Genomic DNA, 23,675 nt, shown 5'->3' on the forward strand with positions numbered 1-23,675 from the left:
TTCTTGCATTCAATACTCTTTCTCACCTTCTTGGTGGGTGATTTTGCCGCGGTACTCAACCAAAGACAGCACAGTCTGTCTGACACTCAGAAACATGCAGGGCGCTTGAACGCCTCATCATCACAGGACGCACAGTGCTTATTAGGGGGAAGGAAGGAGACAGAATCTGAGTTTATCGTTCTGTGTGCATTCTATGAACAAATATCACCCTCCCACACATAATAAAGACGTTTAAAGGACTCCCTGGTCGAAAAGAACCGCTAAGCTCTCTGCAGAGGTTGAGTCACTAATGCTTTATTTCAGCACTCAATTCCACGGGTAGTTTGTTAAGGGCGCTGTTTGGCTGTATGATAACCGAGCCCATGTACCTATTTTTGTCATTTTCATCAAACTCTGAATACTACGAAAACCAAGGTTCCGCTGTAGTTGTCGCTCCATTGATGATAGTTCTTGCTGGTGTTACTGACAACGGCACATAGTGTACAGGGTTCATTCATCGGTGCACAGGTGCCCCGTGCTGTTTTTTTGTTTGCATGAATGAATGCTTATTCTGTTCCAGTTGCATTCCAAAATGAAAGCCGTATTAGATAAGCTAATGTGTCGTATACTTAAAAACAAACCTGTTGCATACCTTGAATAGCAATGCAATGCATATCTCTGTATGTCCTGTATCACATTGTATATTGTTTAAGATTAGTGGTCATATTATGAGCGCTGACGAGAGATTTGACCTTCAGTAAAAGTTAACAAAAATAAATTTGGCATATCAAAAAAAAAAAAAAGACAAGAGAAAGAAACGGAAAGGGACCCAGTCTGGTTTTTATCCAACACCAAGAGGCTTAGGACTGCAGGGAGAACTGAGAAGAATTCTAATGCTCTGAGATAAGCCTCTCTCAAACACAGTTTGAGTTCAGTTTGAGCTAAGCCACCACTTTCCAGCAAGAAATATCTGTGTAAACCTATTTTGGAATGTCCAGATCAATTAAATTAAGCACATTTTATGTTTTCAGGAAAGCACCGAAGCGTCTGACTGACTTTGAAGTCCTTTACAAAAACCTGTCAAAGCTACCAAGCGCAGGTTGAAGGAAGTTCTGCTTCGTTTCCGCCCTCGCCAGGAGGATTTTCACGCTCTTTTTGTTCTCACCACCGCCACCCACCTTCCACTGGAGATAACTCCATTCAAGCAGACCAATTATTGCCAAAGTCAGAAGATGTGTGGGAGTGACAGAGGAAGAGAGACATCACAGGGGCTGGTCGTCTGGCTACAAAATGCACATCAAACGCACCTGCACAGCATCACACTGCATTTATATGCGCACCGGAATTTAAAAAAGGCTACAAACTGGTCGTTTAGCGTGCAAGAGGACTGAGGAAATCAATCTAAAAGGCTTAAATATTGTTGTTTAGGACCCACAAAATGACTTATTTACCATACGAACCAGGTCAAAACCATGTTTCAATAAACCTGTTTTTAAAATAAATCTGTGTTCAAATTTACAGTTTGTACATGAAGATGTGTTAAGATGTGCGACATGGGCCGAGGAAAAATACTTTTTGGTGGGGTGCCCTCTAAATAAATGCAGGACTCACCAGCATGTCCGTGGCATGGAGGTAGTGCTTGCTGGCCATATAAGCCTCCAGGCGCTGAGGCACTTGCTTGATGCTTTCAATTTCATCCAATAACTGCAGAACGTGCTTGTGCTCAATGCCTTCAATCCACAGCTTCCTCAGCTCGTCCCGTTTGCAGTGCAGCAGCATTTTGCAGGACAGCAGATTCTCCTTCACCTGCAGAAGAAAGTGACTTCCTTGTTACGGTGCTCACTTGTTCATGTTTAGTATGACGCCTCTACCTGCTTGATCTTGTTACGGGAGGTAGTGATGCGCTCAGTGATGCTCTGGTACGTCCTAATAGCGGTGGTGAGCTCCGCATAATTCTGGACGATGAGCTCATCCAGATCCCGGTCACACGTTTCAAAAGCTTCCTCGAGACGGCCTTTCTCAGTCTCCCTGTCCTGGACATCATCGCTGCTGGACAAAGTCCTGGATGGAATAAAAAGTGGGAGACAAATACACATGTATATTCACAAATATGTACTACTAGGGATATGCACAACTGTTATGTTAAGAGAACAGCAAGTTTTTAAATATTATTATTATTATTGTTGGACATCTGCATTCAAAATTACAGAAGCTCAAGTTAAGTTCACCTGTCAAGTTTCCACAGTTCATTTTAGGTTCATCCTGAAACGTATCTGAAATATCCCTGACTTTTTGTGAATAGTATATACTGTATATAATAGATTGGTGCTATTCATGTAAATAGTAGACTAGAACCCAATAGCCGGCATTACTGTAACCCCTTAAACGACATTTATGCGGCAAAAAGGTAATCACCGGACTGTAAAGGTATAATCATCTTGAAGGGAGAGAGAGGAAATAATACTAAAGTAACAGTTAGCCGACACGTCATATTCGCTAAACACACGCAAATGAACCGAACAGGAAGGACACAATGCTAAAACAGCTTTAGCATCCACCTAGCATATTATCCGTAAGCGCAATCAGCCTCGAAATGCATTGCCTCCACTGTTAACTTGGTAAAAGGAAATGAAATATGTTACAAAGAATACCTTATGACAGAGATGAGAAGACCAGAGGGGTCTTTGTTTTTGTTGACAGCTCCCCTGAATCGCCCTGTGTCGGTCGCCATCTTTCTCAGTTGCGGCGGCGCCCAAACCGGAAATACGAAGCGGGTGTTCCCAAGCAAGGGATTGTGGGAGTTGTAGTTGAAATGGCGATTGCAGGTTTCGTGTCACTGTCGAGCAGCTTTAACACGTTTTTTTAGGGTTTAAGGTAGGTGTTTTTAATTCTAAAACATAATGTTAGCAGTACTATTACTTTAAATCATCGTGTTTTTAATTAGCACCACGTTTATCATTTTTTTATATGTCAATCCCCCCATTCCTGTTTAGGGTCACAACAGATGAGTCAATGGCATGAATGGTTTTGGCTTAGTTTTTACACCGGATGCCTTTCCTGACCCATGCCTTCTGCCATTAAAAGGCAGACTGATGTCCCATTACACCAGGGATGCACATATGTCAGTGACCACAATTAATTATGTATCAATATTTATTTCCTATTATTTCACATTATCAGTTTTACAGATGTCAAATAAGTGTGCCTGCTGTGTTACAAGCTGTATCTAAGTACTTGTTTTAATGCAATATTGATTTTTGACAGCATGTGCAGATAATAATAGACCCCCTTTATTGGAATGTTCGATCCATATCTCTTGAGATTGTAAAAGGAAAGCCAGCAGAGAGGCAAGTGTTTGTCACTTGGTTAATAACCTCTTCCATTTAGAGCATCCTTAGTGTTAGATTTGGCAGGGCTTTGCTTGGTCTTATCTCTGACAATCTTTGCTGTACCAATGACAATTGCAGGGCATTGATTCTTGGCACAGGTCAATTCTTTGTGGTCTAGACCTTGATTGATGTGCCGGTGGAATGATGAGATAACATTGTGGGTGAGCGCTATACGTCTTCTCTCACCTAGCCAAATAAAGGAAAAGATGCTGACGGTTTTCTTTTGAAAAAGAAAGGAATCCACTGGTTTACCTTTGAAATTCTTATCACCGAACCCTGCTGACCCTTTCTCATCGGCCCAACTAATCTACCTGCCTTCTCTTCACCAAGGTCATTCCACTCGACTTCGTGTGTGTTTGGACACAACTGATTGATTTGACTGTTGTAGAGCTTACCTTGTTGCCCTATAAAAGTATGTTTTTTTTTCGTGTTTTTAAAAAAATATATATATACGGTATATATCCAGTACAGCCAAACAGACTACAGTTCTAATCTTTAGCTGTTATTTTATTAAGTCACAATTCCGTCATGTATCTGTTATATAAGCCTTGTTAAAAGCCTGAGGCTTTTCAAACAGCACCCGGGGGCATTGCTGCATATTCCAGTTCTTCATTATGTAATCTGTGATCATAATAGATTCAGAGATGAGGGATTCCCCAGGGATTCTACTGCAATGCACGAGAACTCTATTCTTCATTCACAACGGAAGAAGTAGAATCAAAACATGTTCAAACGACGCCAAATGACATCTGGGAAAAATAGAAACAGATGTAGTGTCCAAATACCAAAATTACACCTAAGTATGACATATGAATCACAAAATTGTCTGATTCCTGACGTTTGTGGTTATAATGATGCATGTGTATATGTAAATATGGAGCAATTCATGTACAAAATTCAATATGCAATTGTATTAATATTCAATACATTAGATATGCAGATGAATTGTAACATAAATGTGTGGCCAACAACAATAAATGCTTAGAAAAGTCTTTATTGACCTAGTCTATGTGTTTTTACAGCAGCCCCAGCTTGCAAAAATTCAATCATCAGAGGCAAACAGCAACAACATAAGTTTTTTTTTTTTTTTCTGTGTTTACAATATACAAGAAAAATGAACTGTCAATCCAAATGATAGCCTTTCTACTCAAGGCTAATCAAATTGTGGTGTGGTACTTTTATATCCTGCAAGGCTGCATGACTTTCTGGGACATTTATGGTTTTGATTAGGAAAAGCAAAGCTATATTTTTTCATTTTGAAGCTGACAGGCTCCCAAACTTTGAATCAAATTGTAAACTGAAAACCCTAAGATATGAAGACACAGGCGTCTTTATGATTTTAGAAGGAGTTAATGTAATTGTAAGCAATATTGTTGTTCATACAAAGAAAGAAAAAAAACTCTGAAATGAGTAATGATACAGTGTAAACAACAGATTGTTGTTGAAAATGCACGCACCTGTACACTGGACAAAGATATGCCCCTCGTGTGCAAGTGAAACTGACAGTAATCTGGGCAACATTCCAAAGCCATAAGCAATATGTTCTGTTCAGTCTGAATTACAATAGGTCATCTGTGGCAGATACGCCTCTTCCTTCCTCCTCCTCACCTTCTGTCTCTCGCTCTGCTCCATAATTACCTCACAGTTGCATGCAATATATCCTTGTATTAATGTCCTGGCAAATGAAAGACATATCTACTCATAAGCTCCAAAAAAACACTTGATATTCATCTCTTAAAAGCACAAACAAATGTTTTTTTTTTTACCAGCAGTCCTTGTCCAATTGTTGAAATGTATTCAACATGGTGGACACTCGTAGGGTGACAACAGAGTAAATGTGCAAGAAGCAGATGTACGGAAGTAATAATTAATAATATAAATTCAAACATATTTTAAAATGTGAATTAATTCCTTATAAAATGAATGGGAGGAGAAAATACGTGAGCTCCTAGTGTTTTAAAACTTCCGGATACATGGGAAGAAATGACCAATCAGAATCGTTGATGTTTGGTTTAGAAATGCTGTTGTCCAATCACATGCGGTTTTCTTATTACGTCATCCTACCAAACCGGAACAACTGCGTGCAGGCCTGTGACAACTCCAAACGTTTGCTAACTATGCTAGTGGATGCTTGTGTTTTGTAATTCATGTAGATATTTTTAACCCATTTTGGGCGTTCGTTCTGACGATGGGAGCTAATAACAGTACCCGTCGTGTGTCGTATGAGTCAGACGAGAACGAGAACGTAACTGTGGTGAAGGGCATCAGGGTGAGTTGATTTGCACACATGCTTGCAAAGCGTTGCACTGTTGCTGGCAGGATGCAATGATTGTGAATGAAAATGAGCATGTTAGTGTTATTCTTTCAAAACGGCTTCATCTCTGTACGTGCGTTGCAAGAATAGTCGTTTTTTGATGTTGTTGTCTACTCGTCACAATTTATTCTGAAGCCTGCATGCTCAAAATACATTCACATGCATTCAGTTAGTTCAGTAAATGTGTTTAAGAGGGGGATATAAAAGTCATGGGAACGTTGATTTGACGTCAGAGGCCACGTGTATTTTCATGAGTATTTTGCTGGCTTGCATGTTTTGACACTTTTTCCACTTTATCATGCCAAGCGTACAAACCTGTTGCAAGAAGGTTGCTGTTAACGTGCAATAACTGCTGTGAATATGTGTACATTATGAGGCCATAGCTGCACCAATTGTAGCATCAACAATACAAACAAGACTGTGGTCACTTGAGCTACTAAGTAGTTCAAAATGGCTTCTAAAGTGAGCATGCGTGCGTTTAAATTTAGAAAAGAGAGGCTTTAGCCAATCAGCTAAGACTTGAGTTGGCAGGAGTCACTTCAGCATAAATGCATAATCCCATTCATGTTAATGCTGCACTGTTCAGTGTCAAAATGCTAAATTAAATCATGTCATTTCTGATTTCCAGCTGTCTGAGAATGTCATCAACCGAATGAGAGAACCTACCGTGGCGCCCCCCTTTGTCCCAAGTCCCAGGCCTGCACCTTCTCTCTCCTTGGTTCCTCCACCACCTCCCCCAGAGACCGTACCCTCACCTACGCACCCTTCTCAACCCGAGCAGGTAGAAGCGCCCACCATCATTGACATGGTGCTGCCCTCCTCGTCACCTGCAGCTTTTGAGCCTCTGCCGCCATTATCGACCCCTGCTACTCCTCCTCCTCCTACTGTTGCTGCTGTCGAGCCGGTAACTACAAGTACATGCTTCACTTCTCCCGCACCCGCTGATGCAACCATCCCCGCTGTAGTGAATGCAATAACCCCGCTTGCTCCTCCTCTAATTGAGCCTACTGCTCCTTCACCTGTTGCATCCTCTCCTGCTCTCCTGCTTCCTGATTCACAACTCCTCTCCTCCCTCCCTGTTTCTGAGCCTGTCACCACCCTGCCGGCACCTCCACAGGCTCAGGCTCCAGCGGGGTCAGAATCTTCTTCTCCTGTGCCAGAATCTAGTCCAGTACCTCCGCCGCCACCTCCTGCTGCACCAGCCAGTAAGTTTTCCATCCAGTTTGCATCCCAAACACATCTTCCACATAACTGGTAAAGTTGGTCAATATACATTAAAAACATGTCAGTATAAACACAGGTACAGTCGTCCCTCGCTATGTCCTGTTTTTTCAGAAATTCATGAATAAATGATTGCTGTTTGGTGGTAGACTATGGTCTATTATTAGTCAAAACATATTGAAATACAAGTGATATGTAGCATTCCGGTCAGTAGGCGGCAGTAATGACACAAAACATTGATATTCACCTTAACATCACCTTAACACTCCATGACGCCAATAGGGGTGTCACAAGATCTCACGAGATTAAAACGTGAAAAGATTTCTTGTACAGGAAAAGAAATGTCTCATGGACACTAGGCCCGGGACGGTAATAAATTCATTAATCCCACAATAAATGAAAATTAGCTCCATAATTTTGCCGGCCTCCGATGTATTGCCATGTGTATGCATGTCTGTTTTCCTTGTCTTCTGCCTCCCAACAGGCAGGAAGAGGGTTCACTCTATGCATTGGTTTCAGCACCTTGGAGCTTTTTTTCTGTAGAACAACGGCATGAAGGGAGTGAGCCCTTTGGTCAGTCATGCAATCTGTTTGTCTCGGTGGGAGGAGACGTGTTAGCTTGCTAGCTAGCGGCTGTCTCGAGTCCCTGCAGCATAAGAGTTGCGCAGTGTGTTGTATACAATGAGTAATAGGGGTGTAACGGGGACTGTAGGTCACTATGTATGTTATTTCATGTCTACAGGGCTCTAAAAATGTAAAAAAAAAAAAAGCACATTTAAAGTAATAAACAGGTTTTGTATGCTCTAAATCCGAAAGTATTCCATTTATTAACATTGAGTCCAATGCCGTGGAAGTTCATTTATCGCGGTCGAGTGTGGAACCAATTAACCGCTATGAACGAGCCCTTTTTCTATTTGCCATTGTCAGGATTGTGACTGACAATATGTTGTTTACCTTTTTAACGGGCAGACAAGCCTGTGTCTCGTCCTCCCTACGAGAACCAAAAGTTCATCATTATTAGAACAGTGCACTCCTTCGCTGTAATGACTCATTTCATTGTGAGTTACATAAGCATGTGATGCTTCGTCAAAGTTAATTAGAGGTTACGTGAGGATGAAGTGTCCAGGGATTAATTTGATGTGCGGCTACATTTTGAATTTTAATCATGTTTATTGTGTGGGTGTTTGCTCCAAAGCTTTTTGTCTTCAACGTTTTAATACTACTATATATTTGGACTGCATAATTAGTCTTCATTTTTATGATTCATTGTCAGCCTCTGATTGCTAAAGAAATGATTCATTCTTTCCCCTATTAATGTCAATAAAGTGGTAATTAGTAGAGCCTCGTCACTGCCGCTTGTGCACATTTTACATGAACAAGTTGACTGAATGTAACTAACTAACAAACTATTCATAATTTACACGAGGTTGTTGCACCTTTGCAGCATCTTTTATTTACTTTCCCCTCTTAAATTTGTGGCCAGAGTTTACCTCTAGCTTGCTCCCTCCCTGCTGCGGACATACGTATTAGGCAGAGGACATTTGAATGTTGCTCATTACGCCACACAGACAAGCATGTGGGCTGCAGAGTGGGCACAGAGTGGCGTCCGGGGCGTGGGCAGGCAGCCCCGTCCTTCTTCGCTGTGCTCAATCAACATGGTAATTAAAAAAGGCCAACTTATGCCATGCCACAGTGACTCCAGTGATTAAAACGACACCTCTGCAGCCTGGCGGGCTGCGGTAGAAGGGAAATGTGTTGCGTTTTTGATTTGCCCTTCCTTGACACCAGACAAAATTTTATCTGAGCCGTAGTGATCACAATCAGACAATTTAATTTACTCGCGTACAGTATGTTGCACAAAAGCATGTTTTTTTTTTTTTTGCCATTTGCTGTTCCCCTGGCAACGGTCTTCCTATCCACTTAAATGATCCCACCATTGTTTGTGCTAATTGGTTTTCAGATTAAAAGATAAATACAACAATAGTTTGCTGTATTTTGAAATGTGTTGCGTGCAGTTGGCGAGACAATGTTATTTCATAGCGCAACAGCGGCTTTTAAATGGCGGTTTAGTGTCTTTGTGATGTATGTAAGCAGTCAAAAGTTTGCAATCGTGTGCACATTTAACAGTTTTTGGCATACTGCAAATTCTCAGCTGTGAATGTCAGAGAGAGGGAGAGAAGCTGCTACTTGCACATTTTGAAAACGTATTCTTTAAATTGAAATCACGATTTGGAGTGCACGAGAAAGTGGAAAGGAAAACGTCATTCATTTCCAGGTGTACTTACACAGCAACAGAACCAATGAGTAAATTGCTCAGCCAGCATTAATGAGGTGAATCCGTTTTATTTTTTCCCAAATTCAGTTTTTTAAATTTTTTAGAATTCAGTTTTGTACCTTTTCCACTTGTTTTACCAGCATAGAGTGTCTGCTATTTGGGTTAGTAAATAAAATGTCCATGAATGAAATCCTTGCATTTATTGATGCGATACGGTACATCATTGGCCCATTTTGTCCAGTCAGCTTGGCTAACATTTCTATGTGGATGCCAGCCGCAGCACATATTGCTACAAAATCTTCAACAAACTGTAATGCCCGCGCTTGCGATTAAGGAATATGTAGTCATGGATTCAATTCCAATGACACCCTTATTTGGGTTACACGATTAGACAAATGCGACAGAACGCTTTTATTTTGAAGGCCGGAAGTGTGTTGTGTGGTAATTGATGGTTGATACGAGCCAGGTGCAAGAATAAACGTGCCTCTTGTCTTTTTTCACTCAGAACCTGCATGTCGACAGTGGGCATTGTAAAATGGTCCTTACGTTAAGGCGGTAAAACACAACACGGTGAAAATATACTCATCCATCCTGAGGCGCACGCGCACACGCACACAGCTGCTTTAGCACACTCGGCTAAACTAAGTTAACCCCGCTAGCTTCCATTCGCGCTCCGTAACAGAAGAGTTTCAAAGGTTTTTCGTTGCCGTGTCGACATGTTTAGTAGCGTTTGTGAGAAGATTCCGCCACAGTTCCTCGCCGGAGAAATGCCTGCACACAGGAACTGTCCGTCTTCCCACGACGACATCATTTCATTCACGTCACTTTCCATGAGATTTTGCGTTTAACAATAGATTCCATTTTTATTGGCCAGTTCTGCGAGTCTGTCGCTGATGACTTTATTGTAAACAAGACTCGGGCAAAGTGTAACGCGCACCAAGAGCGGCGTACCAGCATTTTACAGTGCATGCAGAGGTAGATAAAGCTGCTGGATGCTGACCACTTGTGATACCTCAAATGTAGCTCTTGTCTTCACTCTAGTCCAGTAGAAACTTAACGTTAAAGAGTGGACATTTAGAGGTTATGTACAGTCATTGCACTCATGTGCTGTAATGTGTTCCCCTGCAACCTGTGTGAACCTTTGCATTACAATCCTATTGTAAAAGAATTCAGTAGTGTTTCTCACCTTCTTTATCAAAGTTCTGGCACTGAAAATTAAAGGATGGTGGGGGCGGGGGCCACTTTCATATTTGGATGTATTTTATTTTTTATTTTGTGAAAAGGCAAAAAAAAAAGATTTAAAGCCCCTGTGGACATCCCTGTTTTAGGAGGAAGAAAGGAGACAGAAGTCAAGTTGTTTACCGTTCTGTGTGCTCTATGAACAAATCACACACACATAATAAAGAGTCCCTGGGCTAAAATCTGTCTGTAGTGTCCCACGTCACAAAGAACCTCCATCGGAGTCACCAACACATGGATGCTTTGTTTGGACACTGGACTCTGCGGAATGATACACGGGCAAAGGGTGTAGTTTGTTAGGCGTACTGTTTGGCCCTACGATAACAAAACATATGTTTTGTCAAAAAATGAATCCTATGAAAACCGAGGTACTTCTGTACTACTACGGTCGTCCCTCATTTATCGCGGTCAGGTGGTTCCAGACCCGACCGCGATAAGTGAATTTCCGCAAAGTAGTTTTTAGGGCTGCAGCTATCGAATATTTTAGCTATCGAGTAGTCCACTATAAATGTTTTCGATTAATCGAGTAATCGGAAAAAATATATTTTTGCTTGGTTAAAGTGCAATTGTAAATACATAAGAGAAAATAAAAAATGTCACTAAATAGTGAACGACCAATTGGTTTTCATTTTTTTACATAATCAACCGTTTTATTTCTTAAATTGACAACGTGCATAGGAACAAAGTGTGTTTTCTTGGGTCCGATGGTGCTTTTGTAGATGAATTTATCCATCCCAGAATAACTATTTATTGGAAAAGGAGAAAAATAATGACTTTACTAAGACGAAATGACATTACACATTATGTTGATGGCTGTGCAACATAGACAGGCTAACTAGCAATAAGACAAATATTCTTGATAAGATATTCCGTGTTAGCAGTGTTCAAAGTGAAATGAAGGCACCCGTAGTGGAACACATTACTCTCAACTCCCAAGGAATCCCTTGTTCCGTTCCACAGTATCGTCTGCTAGAAATGAGCAGCTACTGATTAGTGAGGCAAAATGTTTTATTTTCCATCACAGCGCTGCGTTTATGCAGATGAAATAAAGCCTGCATGAAGTCGCGTTACCATTGCAATGAACTTCCCACACATTGGACAGTAGTCATAATTAAGAGAAAGCTAGCCCTCCACACGGATAACGTTATGTTAGCAAGGTACATTAACCGTAATCTCACTGATTTGCGCTACGTTAATTTAACCGCGTCTTGCATCTTGCGCTCCATTCAGGAGGAGATGATGCAACCGATAAGATGTGCTGTCAGGGCCTGTAAGTGCCGCGTTACAATGGATACACGTCACGGTGTTCAACTTGCTGTTTAGCCACAAGTTTTCTGGTGACAAAATTGTAACTTGATTCTTTGTTTTCCTTCGTTCCTCCTCCTCCTTCCCGTGCCATCCGCTGCCTTCTTCATCCTCTGCGTGGGTGATGTAAGAGATTCCCCGAGCCAAAAAAAATAAATTCTCTGCAATTCTTTGTAACCGAGGTACTCAAATTATTCGAGGAATCTTTGCACCCGTTGTAGGATTCAGCATTAATAAAGGCAATATTTTCTTAGTTGGAGCATAGAAAAGCAGTTTATGACTTTCTAAATGTGGGGTTTAACATTATTAGGGTCCTGTAGACGTGAAATAACATCCCAATAGTCACCTTTACTCTCCTTTTAGTCGTTGTTTACGCCATATTGCGCAGGCTACGGGATCACGACCGCTGCTAGCACAGCAAACTATGGAGATAACAACAATAGTTAACCTCTCCAATTTACTTATTCTAAACTTATTCTAGAGTGTTTCAAATGGAGTGAAGAATCCAAAAACTTACCACTTCCACACAGAATGGGAGGATAACTTTTTTCCCACTCGATGATGTTGGGCATGCCATGGCTGACTCTGCAGCGTGAAGGTAATGTAATGTAAGGTGATGTCTCACCAGTGTAACATTACTGACACCTAGTGACCAGAATACTACATAGAACTTTTTTTTGACTAATAATGGGTCATAGTCAACTACGAAACCAGGATAATTAATTATTTAAAAAGTGCGATACAGTGAGGGAGCGATGTTGGAACTGCGATGTGGCGATGGATGACTGTAATGTGGTCTGTATTTTTCTGTCTACCCAAACAGTCGTGTGTGTGCCATATTGTGCATCATTGCAAACACCTTAGGAATGAACTACAGTGGTAACTGAGTGCCAGACCCTCAATAAAACTAGCTTTTGGAGGAGGGGAACTATGAAAAATGAGCTCGGATAACTCAAAAAAGAATGCTTGAATGACTTTTAAGTTTTGTTCAGCCCATTTTGCACTACGACTCTGATAACGCCTGAAGATGTGTCAGAATGTGTCCAGATTCCACCTCTGTCAAGGTGAAGAACCTGCTGACCTTCACCGCTGTGCTATAAATATTCATATAGCTGTGCCCACTTGCTGCACCGGACTAATAGTCTGCTCTGCAGTGTTCGGGTATTCCCACTGGGATGAAATGGAGTCAAACTTGTGAAGTGTGGACCCTCTCCTTTTGACGTCCCTTATTATCTGGAGAAAGGCCTCAACTGTCAGTTAAGAGCGTTCTGATGAACAGGAATGTGAGTTTAAAAAAAAAAAGACTTAAATGGCACCTGTCTGCTCGAGGCTGGAAGAGGTTTTTTCATCTTTGAGCACGGTGAAAGGTGTGCGTCGACTCCACTGGAATCGTGAGGAAGTGTTAATGTTACAGATTATGCCTTCCGTGCGGGTCCCGGGGGTTAATGAAAGTCCTGATGAGAAATGCAATTTGCCTTCGTCTATTATCTCCACTAGCAATAGTCGCCCGTCTCTTTTCTCCCACGTGAGGTTTTCCACAGGGCTCGCTGATTGGTGACGAGGCGAGGAAAAGGGACGACGGGGCCACACGTCTAAGACGATGATGAGTTTTTAATCTTTTTAACATTTACACGTCCTACTCGGGATCGAGCGGGCTCTGTCGATCCGGGATTGCGCCAGACGCAAGGCGAGGACCTCGGAGAGTGTTTATCATATCAAGCGCTGGTCTCTGGCTGACCTCCGTGGGTGCCTGCTAGCTACCACAGCCTTCTCTCCGGGAAAGGATACAGCCATAAGTGGGGAGTTTTCACAGCTCACCTGAACTCTACGGACTTTTAAGTATTACTTTTCTATTCAGAGTGCACGGACAAATGGTTTATATTTCCAGTGTAAATAGGGGAGCGCTGAAAGGGCAGTTGAAATGCCAGTTTTACATTCTGGGAGAAAAAGTTTCGAATGCCGATGCTTGAACTCTTGAGTTTGAGAGTTAGAGTCATCCTTCAGATCCTGTAATGAACAAAATCATCTTGTTTTTTCAAGATAAAGCATAATTCTGCATTGCGGCTTCAAATCATCTGAGGTTGTTTTTCCTAATTGATAGTGTGGCAATAAAGGGACAGACTACTGGATGGAGGAGACGTGTACCAGAGGACTTTATATGGAGCTTGGGTCGTTACAGGAGACAATGAATGGATGACGCACAACGACAAGCAATGAATGACAGGGATTCCATCTTGCAGCGTGTGAATATATACCCTCCAGCCCTCTTCTTACGATTCCCAGCAGCCGAAGCAGGGAAGCCCAGACTTCCTTCTCCCTGACTACTACATCCAGCTTCTCCCGACAGATCCCGAGGCGTTCCCAGGCCAGTTGAGACATTGTCTCTCCAACGTGTCCTCGGTCTTTCCCGAGGCCTCCTACTCGTCATCCTGACCGAGCCCGTAAATACACAGGACTTGATGGAAACAGGCCTTTGTGCCAATAGATGGAACTCACATGAGATGTGGAACTTCATCTCAGCCATGGGAAGGATGTACATTTTGGGACACATTATCAGTAGTGTGTCTTTGAACCTTTCAACTCTAGACACCCTCATCAAAAGCGGACAACTACAGGGTGATCAAGCCTGAGCCTGTGTCCCAGTTATATCCCTACTGAGAACCAAACACTGCCCCGCCCACCGGGTCGTCACTCAGCTCCCCCCTGTCTTGCCCCCGCACCTTATCCTTGGGTAAGGGCAGGAAGGGGTTTCAGACTTCTTTTGGGCCGTCAGACCAGATGTCCGACCCACCTCAACGCCACCCTACGAATAAAATTCATTTTGGCCGCTTGTACCCGCGATCTTGTCCTTTCGGTCACGACCCAAAGCTCATGACCACGGGAACGAACGATAAACGAATAACAACAAACTGCCCCCCGCACACACACACATTTCGCACACGAGCATGCCTGGAAGCCACGATCTGGATTATAGTTTTTAAAGTACCAAAACATAAAACTCCCTGAGCTTTTTCAACGTATTTATTGTAGCTAACATTTCTGGCAACCGGGAGACTGGTATATTTCTCACATCCACCTTCTAAATGGAGCATGGCTGATCCTGATGGAGTCGTAATGAAACACTCTCTGTTGCTGATCAATGATGCTTCTTGCTGCTGTCAAACACGACAGCTCAGGCATGAAGGATGGTTTCCCGACGTAGCGTTACCTCTCTATTGCACTCTGCGGATCATATATTCTGTCCCTTGTTAGCCGACGTTTCACTGACACGTGGGGGGGGTGGAGAATCTTTACAGTTAGCGTTTTGTTTTGCTTAAGCAGGTGAGTTGCCCTGCAGCCAAGTTATGAAGCATGTGGGTGTGCTAAAACTGCCGGGGCAAGGTGAACAGGATTATGATGATAGAAGGTAGCAGGGGGAGATAAATGCTAATGAGAGTGGATTTTATGTATTCGCTGCAAAGCTGCTAGTGTGCTGCAAGCCGGTAGGTTGCCATCCCTTCTGCATCAACAACACGGGCACATCATTCCACGAAAGAGTGAACAAGCAGGCTTGAAGCTAACTGTGTTTCACAAGGTTTTAGTGGGATTCCTACAAAAACTTCCATTTTGAGGGTCACACACGCTCCCTCACTGGTAACATTTTATGTCCTCATTATGTCCTCCTAAGCTGTCAAGATGGGCTGTGAATTGTATTGCTTTCTGACATGTTTTTGATTAGTTTTGAAGAAACTTGCCAAAGACGTTCAGTATGCGTTGTGTTCATCCACAACCGTGTGTTGCTTTGTTTGCGTTGCATTTTAATGATCGAATACAGTCGTCCCTCGTTTATCGTGGTGAATTGGTTCCAGACTTCTCAGACTTTTCCCAGGAAAAACAGGAGAAGTACAGTATAGTAGTCTATCTGTGCAGTGTGGGATCAAGTTAGATGGTGCATTCAAGGGCCGTCGAACAAAGTAAACATGCAGGAACTGTGGGATTTCAAAATGTTTTTGTTGATGTAGTTATTTATAAATTAATTTTTAAAAATTAAGTGTTTTTTTCCCCATTGCAACTCAGTTTCTGCCACCCGGTGGTTCGGGACCCCTTCACTAGCAGACCTTAGTGGTGGGCGGACAGATGTGTGGAGGACAGGAAGTGCCATCGGAGGTTCAGAGTTGAGTTTTAGCTTGTCGTGGTTTATGGCGCCAGCAGTAGGCCGTGTTATTATTATCGTTATGTTATTGTTGTTATTATTATTATTATTATTATTATTATTATTATTGTGAGATAATTTAAACCTGCAATAAATGTCTGTCTGGTGCTTATCTCACTGAACAATTACTGACACCTATTAGCCAATGTAGAATATCTTTTAGCCGTTTGTATGCTGAAAAATGCTTAATTTAGGACAAGAATAAATAAATATTTGCTTAAATCTGGATATTTTTAAACTAATAATAGGCTGTATTTAACCACAGAGCAGTGATCATTTATTAATTCTTTAATAAAAAAAACGTTAGAATGAGGGCACTGTGTTCGAACAGTGATGTAGCGAGGGACAACTGTATAGCATTTCCAGCGCGTTAGTACGTTATCCAGTTTAACTTGGCCGTAAATGTATTTTCTTTCATTGCATTGTTCAGAAAAGGCCATCTCGAAGGAAATTTGTGCATTTGCGTGTCGTGCCGTCATGACATTTTACCAGGTGGTAATAATAATAGCCGCTGACAATGGGGATAATCCCATCTAACTAATGCAGTGTGAGTGCAGTCTCCGCACTTACACACACTGCAGCACACCGTGTGCCTCTTGTGCCTTCAGAGCACGTTTTGGCCTGGTCGCCGGCTGCCATCTTTACTTTCATGCTTAATTACCTGCCAAGATAGACCGGCGAGGACACAAGTGGCGTCCGCGTGTGTGATGTCCCTGACATGGATATAGGTAGATAAAGGTTGCGGGGATTTGAGCATATAGAAGATGTCTGTGCTTGTGTGTTGTGAAAGGTAATGTCGTTAAAGTGTACAAGGTCTTTGTCCAAGCAAATCCCTCTCCAACACCTTTTCTGTCACGTTTTAGTTGATGAAGAAGCCCTGAAGAAGAAGATCAGCGATGAGTTGTATGAAGGCCTGGAGAAGCAGAGAGTCAAAACAGAGCAAGAGCTGCAAGCCTGGTGAGATGCACACACAAACACAATGTTAGGTACGCTTGCACTGTGTCGAAAGTAGTCATTTTATTTCATGTTTTCACATGACTCTAAACGACATTTGTGGTCAAAATGCTGGGGAAGACATGTAATACCAGCGTTTCCATACATACATTTATTTGTGCCAGGCTACGTGTTCGCCCTTGCACATAAACACACTGTGATGGGATGCCTGTGTAGCTTGTCGTTACAACTCTGTGCAGTAGGTGGCATCGTAACTCTTCTTCTTAAAACACCTCATACGCACCACAAGGCTACACATTCACCGGCTGCCATGCGCATTATGGTCAACCAGAAGCCTGAAAAAGCTGCCGCAGTTGACTTGATCGCGCATCGTAACGTCTCTGTTCATCAATATAGTGAGAGATTAGATGTACAATGATGTGTGCAGTATCTTTAAAATCAGTGCACGCTTCCATGGAACCCAGGAAACATCATGAATGTTTGTTTTCATCGGCCGTACACGTTATGAGGCCGCTGCACCAAATGAAACCAACACCCGTGAGTCAATAACTTCATGTTCTGTTGTTAAATAAGGTTTGAAAACATGAGATGATATCACACATTGCTTTTGACACAAACCAAAAAGCTCCTTTTTACCAGTCCACACACACAGTTTTCCAAAAATCGTAGTTTCTAAGGACAAAAACAAAAACGCACAGAATAATGTATGTTTATAAAATATCGGTATTCGTGCGGACACCGCCTCAGAACAATCATGTGACATGCATCAGCTATGCAAATTGCACAATGATGTCATCTTCCCCCTCTTGCATCTCAATGCCACAGATTTTTCGCAGTCCTGTGGGGAAACACTGTACAGTTGTCCCTTGTTTGTCCTGGTTTCTTGGTTCCTGACCCGACCGCCATAAATTAATTTCAGTGAAGCAGGATTCAATATTAATAAATTGAATATTTTCATAGTCAGAGCATTAACAAAAAACCTGTTTATGACCTTCTAAATACGCTTTTTTTTACCATTATTAGAGCCCTGTAGACATGAAATAACACCCCTGTAGTCACTTTTACATTCCTAGTGTTCTTTGCGGGGTCATAAGGGACTTTGAGCATAGCAAGCTACCGAGCTAACTAGTTAGCCTCTAATTTATTTATTCTAAACTTAAGTGTTGCAAACTGAGTGGGGAAGAAGGACAAAGGAAGAAACCAAAAAGGTACCGCTTCCACACGGACTAGGAGGAGAACTTATTTTTTTCTCTATCATGTTGCAAGTTAAGGTAATGTGAAAAGGTAATGTCTTGTCAATGTAACATTACTGATGCCTAGTGACCAGAATACTACATACTACTTGTCTTTCAGGATTTTTTAAAACTAATAATAGGCCATCGTCAACCACGAAACAGCCATCATTAAGTCATTCATTTTTGAAAAACCTCTAGAGTGAGGGAGCGTTGTTTGAACCGCGAGGGATGACTGTATGCAGTTATGAAACAAATTGTCTAATGACTTATGGGCAGTCGGTTGCACTGTCCCACCCCTTTGCTTGATAGCAGCCATGTTTTTCAACCAAACTTGCTCAGATTTTTCAGACACGTGAGACCCCAGATGATGTACCAAACTCTGTGGTCATTTGGCTAAACACCTTCAAGACAGTGGGTGTTGTGTAGAGGCACATTGAGTGGTGTGAGAAATTACAAGTCAATCCGACTTATAGGGGGATTACAGCTAAATTGCTGTTCCAACATCGCTCCCTCACTCTATTGCATTTTTTTTAAAAATGGCGACCAGTCCAGGGTCTACCCCGCCTCTCGCCCGAAGTCAGCTGGGATAGGCTCCAGCATACCCCCGTGACCCTAGTGAGGATAAGCGGCATAGAAAGTGGATGGATGGCATGGATGGAATTAAAAATGATGGCTGTTTCCTGGTTGGCTACGGCCTGTTATTAGTCCAAAAATATTGAAAGACAAGTCATACGTAGTATTCTGGTCACTAGGTGTCAGTAATTGATGAGACATTACCTGAGCACCGCATGGAGTCAGCCATGGCATGTCCGACATGATAGAGTGGGGAAAAAAAAAGTTCTCCTCCCATTCCATGTGGAAGTGGTACCTTCTTGGCTTCTTACTTTGTCCTTCTTCCCCACTCCGCTTGAAACACTTTTTCGTTGGCTTGGTAGCTTGCTATTTGCTATGAACGGCAGCCATCTCTTGTGCCCCTGCAGTGGTCCCGTAGCCTGCGCATTTGTGTTATACAATGTGGTGTAAACAAATAAGAATAGGAGTTTAACGGTGACTATAGGGTGTTAGTTCATGTCTACAGGGATCTAGTAATGGTAAAAAAGCATATTTAGGAAGTCCTCAATAGGCTTTCTATGCTCTCACTACAAAAATATTCCATTTGTTAATATTGAAGCCGACTTTGTGGAAATTTCGCAATGTGGTTTATTTATCAGAAAAATAATAGCATTTTTTGACAAATTTCCAACTTTTTGTGCGTAGCGGTTTAGGAGTAAAAGAGTTACACCGTTTTTTTCAGTCTATTTCTGAGCAGGTGTCAATCCAATACCGGATATAATTAGGAACATTTTCGGATGTTTCCCACTTTCATTAATAGTCAGAAAGGTCAGCATCCGTCTTCCAATCTGTGTTTCCAATCTGCATCCCTTCCGAAGCACATCAGCACTTTACTTCTCCAGATCAATTAATCATGCCTGCGAGAGGAAAGGTGCTAACCTGAGGTAATTTCCTGAGCGTTGGAGCAGGCCATCCGTTCAACCTGCTGGAGGAAGATACGCACTTTCCTTGTGAGGAGTTCACTTCCTTTTTGACCATCAAGAAGCAAGCAGGTGCAATAATTGTGTTCCCCACCCCCCTTGCTTCCCTCCGCTTTAATAGACCTGGATACTGTCCAGTGGACCCAAGTGACTAGACAACTGTGATTAGCTGCTAAACACACACCAAATCAAACACACACACACGCTCTCAATTCAGGAGGAGGTAGTGTTCGGTTATTGGGTTATTGATTAACCTCCTCCTTTAGACTCATTCAAGAGAAAAGTAGCTCGGACAAATCGTTGTTTTGCGCTCTCATGTTTTATTTTTTTTATGCAGGCCGTGTATTGATGTTCCTTCAAAGGCATAAGTGCTTCAGAATTGCTCCCTCCTTGCAATTAATGGACATCATGTTGGCTTTCAAGCCCTCGTTTAGACTCGAGAGACCAAAAAAAATGCACGCCTAAACAAGAAAGCAATCATCAGCTGCACTTGTATGTACCTCAGTGCACGTGTGTGTGTGTGTGTTTGTCTATGTGCACGCGCGCGCATGTCACTAAACTCCCGGCCTGAAAATAAATCTCAATTCTGGAAAATAACACACTTTTACAAGTCTGCAAAATGTTAAATGGCTGCATTTGTCACCCGTTCTCCCTGCTTTTACTGCATGTAGGGTGCTGGCCATAGACGGAGCAACGGTGTTCAATTGCCGAAGGGGAATCAAACAACAAAATGCAACCTTTCCTTTTAGATTTTATGAAGGTAGTGTGAGCTGAACCACTCCTGCATTTACGGGCTCTGGAAGTTACAAGCTTTGCCCCGGTTATCACCTCATTCGGGTCAATATGAGACTCAGTGCTTTGGCCATTTCCACTTTTCTCACACAAAAATCAAGTGAAAGACAAAAACATGGTGGCTGCATCAATGTGTGGGTGGTTGGACTCGCAACACTTGGGAATAAGTGTTGTCTCCTAAGTGAAGGAGTTTGATTGGCTTATTCAAGTGTTTGCGGTTAAAGATACAAGGTAGTTAAAAGTTTGCTTCTGTTGGGATGCAGCGATTTTGCTGCAAAAAGTCTGAAGGCTTTATTGGCTCGGCAGAGCTTTCAAGCCATAAATGAACTGCCCTTTTTTTTTCCTGCATGCGAGCAAAGTTAGGGCGCAGCGAGGAGTCAATTTGGATGTAGACCCCCTAACTCATTTGTTTGCAGGGTGCAGCTTTGCCTCCGCTGCCACTCTCTGCGAGGCATCGGAGCAGAACCACTTCCAAGAAATGGAATGAGTGCAGGATGGAACTGCTGTCGCTCTCATATCAACCCATCGCGCCCTTTTGTCATTTGTTCATCGGGACATGCTTGGTTGTTTGTGTGGAGATGATTAAATGAGTTCCACTTCCTGCAGGTGTAATGGTGATGTTTATGCACCGCATTGCATAGTCGAGGGTGCCACAGCTGACCATATGCTACTAGCCGTATACTAAGACCATTGCAGTTGACTTTTTATAGCTGCATGCATAGGATAGCTAGGAACAGCTTTTATGTTCCTTCCACTTCTAAAATGAATCATCTGCGTGCATGTGGCCTCGTCCCATTCAGGTGTGTTTATGTGCGAGTGCATATGTGTCGGGGAGCGTGCGCACGGGGCCATCAAATATTCATGGCCAGCATTCAGCGACATTATTCCTAACATCAATATTGCATAGGGCCTCTAAATGCCTTTGTTTCAGGGTGCTTTCTGCTGGACTCCATCCTGCCAGACAAATGTAGACGACTGTAAACGTTCATGAGACAGAGGGTGCATATTGCAGAGGCGGGATTTTTCAAATGCGGTTGGGCTCGTGGTAAAGGCGCAGATAATGCATACGGATTTATTTGCACGGTAGGCTTAGTGGTTAGCACGTGACATGTGAATTCTAATCTTTGTTGGAGCATCTCTGTGTGGGGTGTGTGTGCCTGGGTTTTCTCCGGGTACTCCGGCGCCCTTCCACATCCCCAAAACATGCATGTTTGGCTAATTGGAGACTCTTAAGTTGTTCATATGTGTGAATGTGAGTAAGGTAAAGATAAGATAAGAGACGCCTTTTATTAGTCCCACAAGGGGAAATTCCAGGTTTAAAGCAGGAAAAAGTACAAGAGCACACAAGCGCAAATAAAGTGCAAAAACAGGATAGTACCGATCAGAAGTTGTATCCACTATTTACAGCTGTATACATGTTGAGCAAGCCACTGGTTTATTGCATTGTTAATTGCATGTTCATTGCACAGGATGTTTTTTTACAGGACGTTTTTATTAGAGTCTGCAAAGACCTGCGATATCTCTCCTTCACACACTTTGGATGTATCAGCCTGTCATTGATGGAGCTCCTTAGTGCAGTGAGTGTGTGTTGGATGGGGTGGGAGTCTTTGTCCATCATGGAGGACAGCTTGGCTGTCATCCTCCTCTTGCCCACCTCCTCCACCTGTTCCAGAGGACATCCCAGGGCAGAGCTGGTCTCCTTTATCAGTTTGTCCAGCCCCTTCCCGTCAGCTGCTGTGATGCTGCTCCCATAGAAGATGGCAGAGGCCATCACAGAGTCATAGAAGGTCTTCAGGCATGCCCCCTTCACTCCAAAAGATCTCAGCCTCGTGAGCAGATAAAGCCTACTCTGACCTTTTGTATAAAGTGCAGTTGTGTCGTCAGTCCTGTCCAGCTTATGGTTCAGGTGAGCACCCAGGTACTTATAAGATGTTCTAGTGGGAATGGTAGCCCAGGGTGTAGCCCACCTCTCGCCCAAAGCCAGTTGTGATAGGCTATGGCTTACCTTTGACCTTTTAATTAGGACAAGCACTATAGTCATCCTTGGCTGTTTGCTCCCTCGCTATATTGCGTTTTTTCAAAATCTAATTCTTAAATGATGGCTGTTTTGTGGTTGACTACGGCTTATTAGTCAAAACACTTTGAAAGAAAAAGTTATATGTGGTGTTGTGGTCACTAGGCATCCGTAATGTTATGAGACGTGACATTAGATTTAGAGCTGCAACAATTAATCGATTACCCAATTGATCGACAACTGTTTTGATTGAAATATGTAAACATCCTCTGATTTCAGCCTCTCAAATGTGAATATTTTTTAATTTCCATAGTCATCCATGAGACCTATTATCTTTGTGTTTTAGCCAAAACGAGATATTCACACACATCAGCCTTGACGTTGGAAAACAGTGAGGGGCATTTTTGTCTCCATTCTGATACGTTGCAGACCCAACCACTAACTGCTTCATATTCATGTGGTCCATCTATGGTCGACCCAATTCCGCCATTCATTGAAACAACAAGCTTCAGATTAATCGACTAAGAACATGATCATGATTGTATTTTTGTGTACTTTTATTGTTTTACTGAACATTTAGATTTTTTTATTATTTAACATTTTAACAGAATATTCAAGCAGCAACCTGGTGTTTGTGCACTTCTTTGCTCTGTGTTCTGAATGAAGAGGCGGAAATTAAAAATAGTTTTTTTTTGTTTTGTTTTAATCCGATTCATTGATTAATCCAAAAAATAATCGAACTATTTGAGCGGTTGTTAAAATAATGGTTAGTTGCAGCCCTCGTTAGATGACATTACCTTCCACACTGCGTGGAGATTGGCTACTGAGCCAGCAGAGCCCAGCCGACATGCCATGGCTGAGAGAGTGAAAACAAGGTTTTCCTCTCCTTTTGTGTGGATGTGGTACATTTTTGGCTTCTTTGGCCGTCTTCTCCACTTGGTTTGAAACACCTTAAGTTTAGAATAAGTAAATTGAAGGTTAGGTTAGTAGCTTGCTATGCTAGCAGCCGTCTGTTATGTCTTTGCAGTGATCCTGTAGCCTGCGCAATGTGATGTAAAAAAAGATAAGAGTGTAAAAGTGAGTATAGGGGTGTTATTTCATGTCTACTGGGCTCTAATAATGTTAAAACACATATTTAGAAAGTCATAAACAGGTTTTCTATGTTCTTTTCCATTTATTAATATTGAATCGTACTTTGTGGAAATTGACTTCACCAATTAACCGTGATAAGCGA

At 42.3% G+C, this 23,675-nt stretch overlaps 2 protein-coding genes across 15 annotated transcripts in view; one reads left to right on the forward strand and one right to left on the reverse strand.

Annotated features, from left to right (window-relative positions):
* Window positions 1–2,731, reverse strand: part of exoc4 (exocyst complex component 4) — a 98,238-nt gene extending 95,507 nt beyond the window's left edge. For all 7 annotated transcript variants that reach the window (XR_008573805.1, XM_054800173.1, XM_054800175.1 and 4 more), the window contains exons 1-3: window positions 2,631–2,731; window positions 1,851–2,040; window positions 1,591–1,785 (exon numbers count right to left, since the gene is read on the reverse strand). Coding sequence is in view for 6 of the 7 variants with exons in the window: in XM_054800173.1 (XP_054656148.1) it covers window positions 1,591–1,785; window positions 1,851–2,040; window positions 2,631–2,710 (465 nt within the window). In the remaining variant the exon portion in view is untranslated. The remainder of the gene's footprint in view (window positions 1–1,590; window positions 1,786–1,850; window positions 2,041–2,630) is intronic.
* A 2,703-nt stretch (window positions 2,732–5,434) lies between these two features.
* The window catches only part of chchd3a (coiled-coil-helix-coiled-coil-helix domain containing 3a), a 62,137-nt gene continuing 43,896 nt past the window's right edge, over window positions 5,435–23,675 (forward strand). For 4 of the 8 annotated variants that reach the window (XM_054800911.1, XM_054800913.1, XM_054800912.1 and 1 more), the window contains exons 1-3: window positions 5,435–5,637; window positions 6,311–6,887; window positions 16,778–16,871. In XM_054800911.1, the coding sequence (XP_054656886.1) occupies window positions 5,557–5,637; window positions 6,311–6,887; window positions 16,778–16,871 (752 nt within the window). In that variant the 5' untranslated portion in view covers window positions 5,435–5,556. The remainder of the gene's footprint in view (window positions 5,638–6,310; window positions 6,888–16,777; window positions 16,872–23,675) is intronic. The other 4 variants (XM_054800914.1, XM_054800915.1, XM_054800916.1 and 1 more) reach the window with 4 other exon arrangements.

This window comes from Dunckerocampus dactyliophorus, chromosome 15, assembly GCF_027744805.1.
Source record: "Dunckerocampus dactyliophorus isolate RoL2022-P2 chromosome 15, RoL_Ddac_1.1, whole genome shotgun sequence".
Lineage (NCBI taxonomy): Eukaryota > Metazoa > Chordata > Actinopteri > Syngnathiformes > Syngnathidae > Dunckerocampus > Dunckerocampus dactyliophorus.